The 12,417-nt window shown below is 45.9% G+C and overlaps 1 protein-coding gene and 1 non-coding gene across 3 annotated transcripts in view; one reads left to right on the top strand and one right to left on the bottom strand.

Annotated features, from left to right (window-relative positions):
• The window catches only part of TSPAN15 (tetraspanin 15), a 47,769-nt gene that overhangs the window by 9,797 nt on the left and 25,555 nt on the right, over positions 1-12,417 (bottom strand). For both annotated transcript variants that reach the window (XM_039871991.1, XM_039871990.1), the window contains exon 4: positions 1,288-1,383. In XM_039871991.1, coding sequence (XP_039727925.1) covers positions 1,288-1,383 — 96 coding nt within the window. The remainder of the gene's footprint in view (positions 1-1,287; positions 1,384-12,417) is intronic.
• LOC120609987 (5S ribosomal RNA) lies at positions 2,878-2,996 on the top strand. The gene has a single exon (XR_005654861.1). It is a non-coding gene; the product is annotated as a 5S ribosomal RNA (ribosomal RNA).

The raw sequence follows: 12,417 nt of genomic DNA, 5'->3' as shown, positions 1-12,417 counted from the left end.
CCTCTCTGAGCCTCAGATCCTCTCTGGAAAGCTGGAAGAGGTTGTGCACAGCTGAGCTGAGGATTACAAAGAGAAGTTGTGCATGATGCACCCAGCACAGGGCCTGACACCAAGCAGATGCCCAGTGAGTGTGAGTCATCCCCACCTCCCACCATCCCACCCTAGGAGAAATGAAATCCCCAACCAGCTAAGGGCTGGTTCCAATAAAAACATCTTGCTCCACCCATCGGCCAGAGCTGGCAGCCACATCCCTGGCAGAGAAGGGCCTCCCAGAGGCTGCACCTGTTGTGAGTGACTACAGCGGAAGCTTGAGCCAAAGAAGTGACCACTGCGGGTGGCCCTGAGGACAGTGAGATATTGGTTCCCACTGAGGACTAGCACGGAGGACCAGGCCAGCTGAAGCCCCCGACATCACAACCCAGGGAGTGCTGCCAGGGCTAAGTAGGCCCTCAGCCCTCAAGCTCTTCTTGTCCCCACCTAAGAGAACATGAGGACCATGACACTTACTGACTCACCTCTTACCTGGCACTGCTCTAAGCATTTTGAATTAAATCAAGGCAATCTCACAATGATGCCAATAGGAAGGGACCACTGATATCTCCCTGATGCAGATGAGAGACCTGAGGCTCAGGACTAAATGAGATTAATGTGTGGAAGTCACCGAGAGCAGTGGCTGGCCCTGCAACTGCTATTATTACACTAACAGACTTGAGTGGACCTTGGGGGAGAGAGACAGCATCCCAAAATGACATCATCACATTCAAAGAAGGGTCATGAAGGAAAAGGAGAAGTCTTGTTCTGTTCCCCAATGCCAGGGGAAATGGAATCAGGGAAGAGCTCTCTCCATACTGGGGCTGTCCTTGCCTCAGCAGGGAGTGAGCTTCTTGCCACTGAAGGGACTTGGCAAAGGGACTTTTGAATTGAGCGGCTTAGAGGTCACTGCTGTCTCAAGGAGGATCTTTGCCCACTGGAGATGGGAATTCTGGGATCCTATAAGGTGGCTTATAGCTGCACCTGACCTTGTTCTTTTTTTGAGGCGGGAAAGGGTCCAAGTAACTGAAGAAGGAAAGATAGCACAAGGATATTCTGGACCAGGAGCAAGTGCAGAAGGTCAGGCCCCATCTTTGGTGGCCATGCATGGTCCACCCTTGCCTCCCAACTTGGCCAGCCATCTGCTTTGGGAATAGATAAGCCATGTGATCCTTCACCCTCATCCTCTTGAACAGGGTCCCTAATGAGGTACAATGGCATGGGAGGCGCATTTCTGATCCAAAGAGCCTAGCTCACCTCTTTCTGAACAAAGTCCATGATGTTTTTGAAGTCCAGATCATCATAGTAGTTCTCGATTCCTCTTCGAATGTTGTCATTCAGAAAGTCAATTGTCTATTTAGATGGAGAAATTATAAGCAAAGAGGACCACAAACACGCCAGAGTCCAACCCAAGAGTTCCCAGAAATCCTGATGGGAACAGAATGCCCAAGTGCCCAGGTAGACGCCACCCTTGGCTGCACTCCCCGCCATTCCCAGCTGGAACACCCACGACCTTCCTGCCCACAAACCCTCTCCATGCCCCCAGTGCCCATCTAATCTGAGCTCCTCTGCCATGTTCACGTAGGAGTGATTCACTCCCATTTCCTTTAGACAACACAGGCCCCAAGAAGCGGGGCACAGCTTCTAAGCAGCCATGCCAGGCTGGCACATGCTGTCCCAGTTCCTGGCCTGGTGTTCCTTCTCCCACCCAAAGAAAGGCCTGAGCTGAACCTTCTCTTTGCCTTCCAGGCCTCCTCTCCACTCTCCTCTACTATCCAACCTCTTGTGTTACAAATAAGGAAACTGAGGCCAGAATGGAGGCTTGACTCTCCCCAGGTCACAGAGCAGGCTGATTAGGGGCCCAGCCAGGACTAGAAAACAGGTCTTCTTACTTCCTGCATGGGTGTCTCCTCATCACAGCAGCACTCTGGTCCAAAGTGTCCACCACCCAGCTCAGGCCAGGACAATCCCCACCGGGAAGAGTGCTGGCACGCTGCCCTCTCCCAGTCACGCTGGGCCTTCTGGATCAACAGCCTGGCTGTTGTGCTGAGATCTGAGAGCACAAAAGGCCCCAACGCAGGAAGGGGGGCAGCGAGAATGTGGGCAGCCCAGCTCCACGCTCATGGTGACAATCAGGGCTTTCAGAGCAGGGAGGCCCGCGTATCATCAGAGATTATGCTGGCACAAAGGGAGCATTCTCGGCTCTGGAGCCAGACGATCCCCGGGGGAGGCGCCCATGGGTGCGCTGGGCAAAAGGCCATTGCAGGCCCTGTCAGAGCTACTTCCCCTCTCTGGGCCTCAGTTTCCCACTTGTTAAGCGGCTCCAAGGGTCAGAGACTAGGGGCTGGCAAGCCTCGTTGTCAGGAACAGTCCATGAAGCCACGCAGGCCTCAGGTACTTCACTTAACATTCCAGCCTCCCTTTCCTCACCTGCAAAATGGGAAGGGCAATCCTCTGCCTCGTAGGGCTTTGAGGTTTAAATAACACTGCGAAAGTGCTTAGCAGGATGACATAGTAGGTCCTACACTTATTATTATAGATCTTTTTCTCTTTTTCCAGGAGACACATACCTTAGAGTACCATCTCATACCTATCACGTCATCAGTAGAAAATGGCTAGTCTCAAGTGAAGCTGAGGCCCCAAGTCTTGCCCCAAAATCTGCTACAATGGTGGCAGCCTCCGGGGCAAGAGCTGGCCCCTGGCCTGGGACTTCTCACAAATACCCTGCAGCCCAGAGAGGTGATGTGACTTGTCCAAGGTCACCCTGCTGGTCACTGGCAGAGAGATACTAGAATCAAGGTGTCAAATCAAACTCAACCCGATACACTTTAAGAAGCCAAGATGAGAGTCTATGGCCATGCCGCCCTGAACAAGCCCGATCCCATCTGATCTCGGAAGCTAAGCAGGGTCGGGCCTGGTTAGTATTTGGATGGGAGACCACCTAAAATGACCAGGTGCTGTAGGCATAAAAATAAAAAATAAGGGATTGTAAGCTGACAAGGTCCTCGCAATCTGTGAGGTCAACGAAGGGTTGCCTAGCCTAAAAAAAAAAAAAAAGAGAACCCAAGGGTCAGTTTGGGGCCATCTCCCCAACCCGTCTTCCCAACCGGTTTGAGGGAGAAAGGCACAAAGGATACATTGGCCAAGTCCTTCCAGACACACTGCTCAAAGCCAAGGTAATGAAGCAGGCCAGCTCAGGGAAATTGATCTCTGGCCAGAAGGAAAACCTGCTGACAATAACAAGCCTACTCTGGAGCAGACCCGGGAGCTGAGGAAGAAGAGATGGCAGCCTTGGGAGGCCTGGCCCTCTCCATGTGGAAGCCTCTGCACTCACCAGCCGCTCAGCTCTGCACCCATCTAGCACGGGGCAGGGGCTGGTAGAACAGCTGCTTGCTGGGCCTCAGTTTCCCACTTGGGCAGAGCAGGGACCCATCAGGCCTCAGGCCCACCCTTTCCAGAGGCCTCCAGTTTATGAAGCCTTTCTAACCTGTGGGTGATGAAGGGACAGGCAGGCCAGCTGGAGCATAGTTGGGGTATCTAAGAAACAGGACACCAGGATGGGGCCAGTCTGCCACCCAGGGAAGAACAAGGAATGAGCTCATGGCATTAAATGGCATGCTGCAGGGGGGCCTTGACTGAGCTGAGTTACAGCGGGGCGATGTCAGGGTCAGAGACATACCTAAAGCCACGTGTATGAGGGTGTGTCAACTGGTTTCCTTCTACTCTCGAGGCACTTCTGCACCTACTCCAGCCCACTGGCCACTTCCCAGCACTCCACTGGGTCACATGTTGCTTGGACATTCCCCAGAGCTGGAGAAGGGGGTGGGGAGGATGATGGCAGGAGGCCCAGGGCAGGGTCAGCAGAGGGGATGCCCAGTGGCCGGATGTGGTGAGTGGCCCCAACCTCTCTCCCCCAACCATCTCAGTCTCTGAGCACTTTCCAAAGCCGCTGACCCCAAAAGAGGCCTCTGTGAAAATCGAGCCCTCCATCTGATCAGCTGAGCCGGGCCCCTGTGGGGAAAGGAGGCCCCACTGGAGGCCTTTCGAAATGGGCAGGAAGAACAGATGGTCTCAGGCCCCATAGGCGGCAGCTGCCCCCAGTTCCCATCAGGGACCTCTGTGGGTCATGCTGGCTCTTGTGTGTGTGTGTGTGTGTGTGTGTGTACGTGCACTGTCTCTGGCATCATGTGCACGGTGTGTCGTGTGTGTGTGTGTGTGTGTGTATGTGTGTGTATAAATTATTCCAGAGTGGGACATTTAGGTGGTCCCTAAGCTGTGATGGGGTGGGGATGGGTGAGAACTCCAGTGAGGCAGGGCCAGTTGTGTAGTTCATTAATGACTATAAATGCTCTGCTGTATTGAGCTATGTTCTGAAGGACCCGGCAGGGGGGCAGGGAGGGGGATACTCAGAGGATGAGCCTTGTGGAGCGTGGCAGGGAAGAGAGAATTCTGGCTTCCTCTGCTGCTCCCTGAGGCCAAATGCACCCAGGGCCACCCCTGCCCTGCTCTAAACCAGGTCACTCCAACAGGGGCAGCTCCAACGAGGACTAGAAAACTACCTTTCACAAATGGCTGGCATGGCCTCAGAGGCCACAGGGCCTGTGCTAAATTAAGCTAAGAGTAATAAGCAAACATCAAAGGCCACAGGATTTTCAGAGCATGCTGTTTAAGCCACCAGATTCAAGCTTTAAAGAATAGTCCTATCTAGTTCTTTCTTTACCATCTAGTGTTAAAGATACCTGAAGCCTCCACATAGCCGCTCTCAGCAGAGGTGCTTAGAGTGTTTTTAAATGAATCCAAGGAATCGAAGGATGTGGGGGGCATGTGGCAGCAGGATGGGAAGCAGAAAGAGCAGGAAGAGGACAACAGAGGAGGGGAAGGGGCGGCAGCTGGAGCCTCCCGCCGGGCCTCTGGGATGAAGATGTCCTGGTTTCCCGGTTTCCGGCAGGCTGCCAGCCTCCACTGCTTCTGTGTCTGCTTCTGAGGCCCAAGGCTGCTGGCAGCCCAGCTGAACCCATGGCGGCTGGCCTGCGTCTCATAACATGAAGCCAGCATCTCATAACATTGAGCCAGCGTCTCTGTTTCCCTCAGTCCTCCCAGAAGGTGGGGATTCACCTTCTTGCCCCCAAACCCCAGCCTCTGCTCAAGCCCTAAGATGGGCCAAATCTGCCAACAAAGGGTCAAAGAGAAACTAGGTATATTTGGAATTTGTGCCAGACCCTTCCTCAGACCTGGCAGGGTTCACAGGTTTAATCCCCACAGTGGGAGAAGTTGTGCTTCAGCTTCCCAGGTATTTGGGGCTCCAGCTCTCACTCCGAAATGGCTGTCCACAGGGGGCACACTAGTTGTGGGAATCTGGCCTGATAGATCAGTGCAGGACTTTCTCTACTTTACTCTCAGTGGGAAGGATAGAAATGTTCAGGTACTCAGCCAAGCAGGCCATACTGCCATCTCCTTTCTCCCTGGCCCTGACCTCAAGGTCATGCCCAGAGACAGCTCGTCCTAGTACCATGACAAAATAAACACAGGCTGGTTGCTGCCCACAGTTTCCATGGCCTGGTATTGGGTGTGACCATGGCATTCTCTCATCCGCGCCCCTGGTGGTAGAGGGAAGGTAGAAGGAAGTAGGGGTACAGATGGGTGTCCCTGCTCAGCTCTGTCTGACTGGGAACAAAAGCTGTCCTCCTCCAACACCCCCGACACCCTCAAGAGAAGCCCCAGAACAAGCTGGGATAATGGTAGGTCAAGAGGGGTGAGACTCAGACGAATCGTGGAGGTCATTTAGGTTCTCTTCTCATCAGCTGGGGTTAAGACGCTGTACTTCTGCTTCTAATGCCCAGGCCCTCAGGGCCACCTGTTCTGTGCCCAGCTCCTCAACGCACGGGCACTAGACCCCATACAAACAGAGAAGCCACTTCAGTCTGTCAGTGGCACCACACTGAGGACAGCCATTTGGGAGGGAAAGCTGGAGCCCCAAATACCTGGGAAGCTGAAGCACAACCTCCCCCACTGCGGGGATTAAACCTGTGACCCCGGCCAGGCCTGAAAAGGGTCTGGCACAAATTCCAAATATACCTAGTTCCTGACAGCGGAAACCTTGTCCAGAGTTAGGGGGTGATGGAGAGTTTCTTTCTCATACCCAGGAGTCTGTTTATCTTTTGCAGCCTTGTCTGCAGCTCTTCTGAGAACCCAGTGTGAAGTCAATAGCCTGATGATTTGTCCTCATTTGTTACCATAAATGGATTCCTAGAGTTAACAGGTAGCCTTTGGGGCTGGACTTATTATCATGTGGCTCAGAGTAATTTGTCTTATCCTCTTGGTAAGAAAAAAAATGGAATTGGGAGTTCACCTCCTCCCAGAAGTTGACCTTGATTGATCCTCACCTTTTCTCCTCCTTACACTGCCCTTTCCTGTCACCATCCACAGCAAGCTGCTCCTTCCCTATCCTCACCATTGGCCTATCTCTTGTTTTACAAAATCACATTGCATTAAAGTTGGAAAGGATATTATTTTTCTTTATATGGTATTTTCCCCTTGATTACGAAAAAGAAAGAGTTGAAAGAAAGAAAGAAAGAAAGAAAGGAAGGAAGGAAGAAGGAAGGAAGGAAGGAAGGAAGGAAGGAAGGGGAAGGGAAGAAGGAAGGAAGGAAGGAATAGAAGGAAGGAAGGAAGAAGGAAGGAAGGAAGGAAAAAGAAAGGAAGAAAGAGAAAAACTGAAAGCTAAGAAAAAATATAAAGGAGAAAATAAAAATCACTCTAATTTCATCCCTTAGAGGAAATAAGAATTAATATGTTAATATTTCTATTTCCTTTCAGATTTTTCCAGGCCTATTTTTATTGAGGAAATCTTACTGCATTTGTAACTTTGTATCTCATTTTTCAATTATTTTGAATTATGTATCTACATGATAGCATGGCCCACTGTGAACTCCAAAACAGCTAAGACCTCCGATGATGAGGGTCCTTCCTGGGCTACACACCAAGACCCTCCCCTCACAGGGCCCCAAGGAGAAGGAACGCATACCCCGTGGTGCCCTCAGGGTTTGAGAATAACTAGAAACTTTTACCCCTGACCTCAGGCCTGCAGCATCCTGAGCTTTGAGTACTAAAGGTCCCCTGAAGGTTTCGTCTTGACTCCTTCTCTGGAAAAAAAGGAGTGGTGTCACAGCCTCTGTTGACCTACAGGACACTAGAAAATGACAAATCAGCCTGCCTTTGTGAAAGCACATGGGAACCAGACTGCTATTCATTTAGGGATTATTTATAAAAATCACTGATGCTGCTGACAATGACCTGGACCTGGGCTGCAGCCAGGAAAGCACTAACCCATAATCTCTGGAAAGCCATGGGCCAGCCAGGAGCCCTGCTGGCTGCACAGAAAAGCATCCCCATGGACACATGGAATTAATGTCTCTCTCCCCTCAAGGCTGCTAATAAACAAACCATTACCCTGGATCTGCCAGCACAGAGCAGATGGTCTGAAAAGTAGAAAATAAAAAAAGGGAGGAGCAGGTACCAAGACTAGATTGGGAAGACAACCAAGGGGTCAAAGTAGAAATCAAAAGGGAAGTCAAAAAATACCTGGATACAAATGAAAATGGAAACACACTATACCAAAACTTATGGGTTGCAGCAAAAGAGGGACATTTATGGTAATAAACATCTACATTAAGAAAAAAAACTCAAATAATCTAACTTTATACCTCAAGGAACTAGAAAAAGAAGAGCAAACTAAGCCCAAAGTAAGTAGAAAGAAGGAAATAACAAAGATCAGAGCAGAAATAAATGAAATAGACTAGAAAGACAACAGAAAAGATCAACGAAATGAAGAGCTGATTTTTTAAAAAGATAAACAAAATCGACAAACATTTAGCTAGACTACCTAAGGAAAAAAAGAGACAATTCAAATAAATAAATTAGAATTTAAAAAGGAGACAATAGAACCAATACCACAGAAATACAAAGGATCATAAGAGACCATTATGAACAATTATATACCAACAAACTAAACTGGTTAACCTAGAAGAAATGCATAAATTCCTAGAAACATATAGCCTACCAAGACTGAATCATGAAGAAATAGAAAATCTGAACGGACCAATAATGAATAAAGAGCTAGAATCAGTAATCAAAAGTTTCCTAATAGAGAAAAGTCCAGGGCCAGATGGCTTTACTGGTGAATTATATCAAACATTTAAATTAATACTAATCTTCCTCAAATTCTTCCAAGAAATTAAAGAGGAAGGAATACTGCCAAACTCATTTATGAGGCCGGCATTACTCTGATAGCAAAGCCTAACGAGGACACTACAAGAAAAGAAAACTACAAGCTAATATCCTGATGAGCACAAACGCAAAAATCCTCAAAATATTAGCAAACTGAATTTAACAGCACATTAAAAGAATCATATACTGTGAATGAGTGGAATTTATCCCTAGAACGGAAGGATGGTTCAATATATGCAAATCAATAAATGCGACATACTACATAAACAAAATGAAGGCTAAAAATCACATGATCATCTCAATAGACACAGAAAAGGCATAGAATTAGGTATAGAAAGAATGTACTTCAACATAATAAAGGCCATAGATGACAAACCCACAGCTAACATCATACTTGACAGTGAAAAGCTAAAAGCTTTCCTCCAAGATCAAGAAGAGATAAGAAGCTCACTCTCACCACCTCTATTCAACATACTATTGGAAGTCCTAGCTAGAGAAAGAAAATTAGGCAAAAATAAATAAATAAATAAATAAATAAAGGGCATCCAAATCAGAAAGGAAGAAGTAGAATTGTTAGCAGATGACATGATCTTATATTTAGAAAATCCTATAGACTCCAGCAAAAAATCATTAGAAATAAACAAATTCAGAAAAGTTGTAGAATACAATAATCAACATAAAAAAATTAGTTGCATTTCCATACACTAACAATGAACTATCCAAAAAAGAAATTAATAAAACAATCTCATTTACAATACCATTAAAAAGAATAAAATAGTAAGGAATAAATTTAACTCAGGAAGTAAAAGATCTGTACACTAAAACACTGATCAAGAAATTGAAGATGATACAAATAAATAGCAAGGGATCTCTTTTTCATGGACTGGAAGAATATTATTAAAATGTCCATACTACTAGTAAATGGAGATGAGAAAAATATAATAAAAAAGCTTACCAAAAAAAATTTAAATGTCCATACTACCCAAAGCAATCTACAGATTCAAGGTAATCCCTATCAAAATTCCAATGACATTTTTCATAGACAGAAAAAAATCCTAAAATTTGTATGAAACCACAACAGAATCCAAGTAGCTAAAGCAATCTTAAGCAAGAAGAGCAAAGCCGGAGGCTTCACATTTCCTGATTTCAAACTATATAACAAAACTATATTATAAAATTATAGTTATCAAAATAGTATGGTATTGACATAAAAACTGACACAGAGATCAATGGAACAGGACAAAGGCCTAGTAATAAACCCGCGCACATTTGGTCAACTAAATTTCCACAAAGGCTCCAAGAATACACAATAAGGAAAGGACAGTCTCATCAATAAATAGTGCTGGGAAAATTGAATATCCACATTCAAAAGAATGAAATTGGATCCTTATCGTACACCATACACAAAAATCGACTCAAAATAGACAAACATAAGACCTGAAATCGTAAAACTCCTAGAAGAAAACATAGAGAATAACTCCTCGGCATTGGTCTTGGTAATGATTTTTTGGATCTGACACCAAATGCATAGGCAACGAAAGCAAAAATAAACAAGTGGGACTACATCAAATTAGAAAGTTTCTGCACAGCAAAGGAAATGATCGAAAAACCAAAAAGGCAACCTGAGGAATGGGAGGAAATGTTTGTAAATCGTATATCCAAAAAGGGAATAATATTCAAAATATATAAGTAATCCTTGTAACTCGGCAGCAAATAATAATAACAATTATCTGAGGACCTGAATATATATTTTTCCAAAAAAGATATATAAATGCCCAATATGAAGAGATGTTCAACGTCACTAATCATCAGGGAAATGCAAATCAAAACCACAATGAAAATATCACCTCATAGCTGTTAGAATGGCTATTATCAAAAATATAAGAGATAACAATGTTGGTGAGAAACATAGGGAACCTTTGTGCACTGTTGGTGGGAATGTAAATTGGTACAACTTTATAGAAAACAACATGGAGTTTCCTCAAAAAATTTAAAAAAAGAACTACCATATGATCTAGCGATCCCACTTCTGGGTATATATTACCAGGAAATGAAATTTCTATCTAAAAGAGCTATCTGCCATGAGGAGAACTCCAATGTTCATTGCAACATTATTCACAATAGCCAAGATATGGAAATATCCTAAGTCCATCAACAGATGAACAAATAAAGAAAACTGTATGTTATATATATAGTCATTGTATGTGTATGTATATATATGTATATATGTATGTGTATATATATATATATACACACATACATACATACATACACACACACAAAGGAATACTATTTTATACTATAATATAATGTAATTTAATATTTATACATATATTAGTATATATTAGATATGTACAATGGAATATTATTCAGCCATAAAAAGAAGGAAATCCTGCTATTTGTGACCACATGGATGGACCTAGAAGATATTATACTGAGTGAAATAAGTCAAAGGTAAATATTATATGGTATCACTTATATGTGGAATCTTAAAAAAAAAAATCCATACAGAGAGCAGAAAAGTGGTTGTCATGGGCTGGAGAGTGGGGGAAATAGGAAGATTGTTATAGGGTACAAACTTCCATGTATAAGATTAATAAGCTCTGAGGATCTATTATATAGCATGGTGACTATAGTTAAAGAAAATCGTATACTTGAAATTTGCTAAGGGAATATATCTTAACCATTCTCACACACAAAAAAAGCAAATATGTGAGGTGATGGACATGATAATCATTTCACAATGTATGCATATATTGAATCATCACACTGTACACTTTAAATATATTACCATTTTATTTGTCAATTATACCACAATAAAGCTGGGGGTCGGGGGGAAGAACTGAGAAAAAGCCTGAGCTGCTATCTTACTACGCTCTCGTGAGAGGGCTTCTTAACCTCTCTGGGCCTTGATGACTCCATTGATATAATGGGACTCTGCCCTCCCTGTTCCTGGGACTCATAAAACAGGGTAAAGACCCCTGGATTCCAGGGGTATAGACAGACCTGTGGTTAAGGCTCACCCGCAGGAGACCCAGGAAGAACAGGTGTGCTCCCTACTCTCATCTGGGCCAGAATATCAGCTGCACCCATGATGAGTTTGGCAGGAGTCAGACACCGGGTCATTTGAGGGATCTGCACAGCCTGGTTTCTGAGATAGCAATTGCTGCCTTGGGCTCAGCTTCTGACAAGAGAGACAATTTGGCCACAGCCCTGACGTACTTGTCCAACAGTGATGCCTGGGTGTGCCAGGAACCAAGCTATATGGGTCGGGGGCAGGGAGGCAGGGGAATGGACAGAGAGAACTGAACTTCTGCAGACAGGCTCTGGTCCTCAAGCCCCGCCTCCAACACCAAAGCCGAGAGGAAGACAAAGGAATCAGGTCGTAGGGAAATGACAGGAGCCTTGGGTTGGCAGTCAGCCTTGTTCTTGTGGGACCTTGGGCAAATCCCATCTCTTCTCCAGGCTTTGGGGCAGAGGAGCTATTATATAATGAGGGTTCACCAGGGTCAGAACCATGCCAGGTTCTTCGCATGTATTCACTCATCAAATCCTCATCCCAAACTCCATGAGCTAGGAACCATGATCTCCTAAGGAGCCTGAGGGTCAGAGAGGTCACACATGTATGAGGCACACAAGGCCTGCAATGGAAGGAGTGGGAGACCAGGAGCCCTGAGAACCTTTCCAGATCAAAGGGACCCTGATTCTACAAACTTTCCCAGGGTCGTGATTACAGGCATTGCCCTCTCAGCCTTTCTCTTGCCTTCACCCCTATTAATACAGCACAATACAGTCCCCTGGGCACTGCCTCCAAAACATACACCAAATCCCGCAGGCCCGCTGCCTCCACCTCAGTCCAAGCCATCATCTCCTCTTTCCCGGACAACCACAGCCTCCCAGCTGGTGTCTCCGCATGCCTCCCTTGCTCCCTACTATGCACTCTCTACCCAGAAGTGAGTAAAATGTAAATCAGATCACATCACTTCCCCCACAATACTCTGCAAAGGCTTCCTCTGTCTTTAGAGAAGATTCTCAGCTCCTAAACCATGACCTCCAAGGACCCACGTGATCTATCCTGGCCAGCCCTCCAACTCCACCTTCCATCCTCCCCATCGCTCACTGGCTTCAGCCAAGAAGCCTCCACACTGGTCCATATACCTG

The sequence above is a fragment of the Pteropus medius genome, unplaced genomic scaffold (genome assembly GCF_902729225.1).
Source record: "Pteropus medius unplaced genomic scaffold, Ma_sr-lr_union100, whole genome shotgun sequence".
In the NCBI taxonomy this organism is placed as follows: Eukaryota; Metazoa; Chordata; class Mammalia; order Chiroptera; family Pteropodidae; genus Pteropus; species Pteropus medius.
This window is presented reverse-complemented; position numbering and strand designations above follow the sequence as displayed.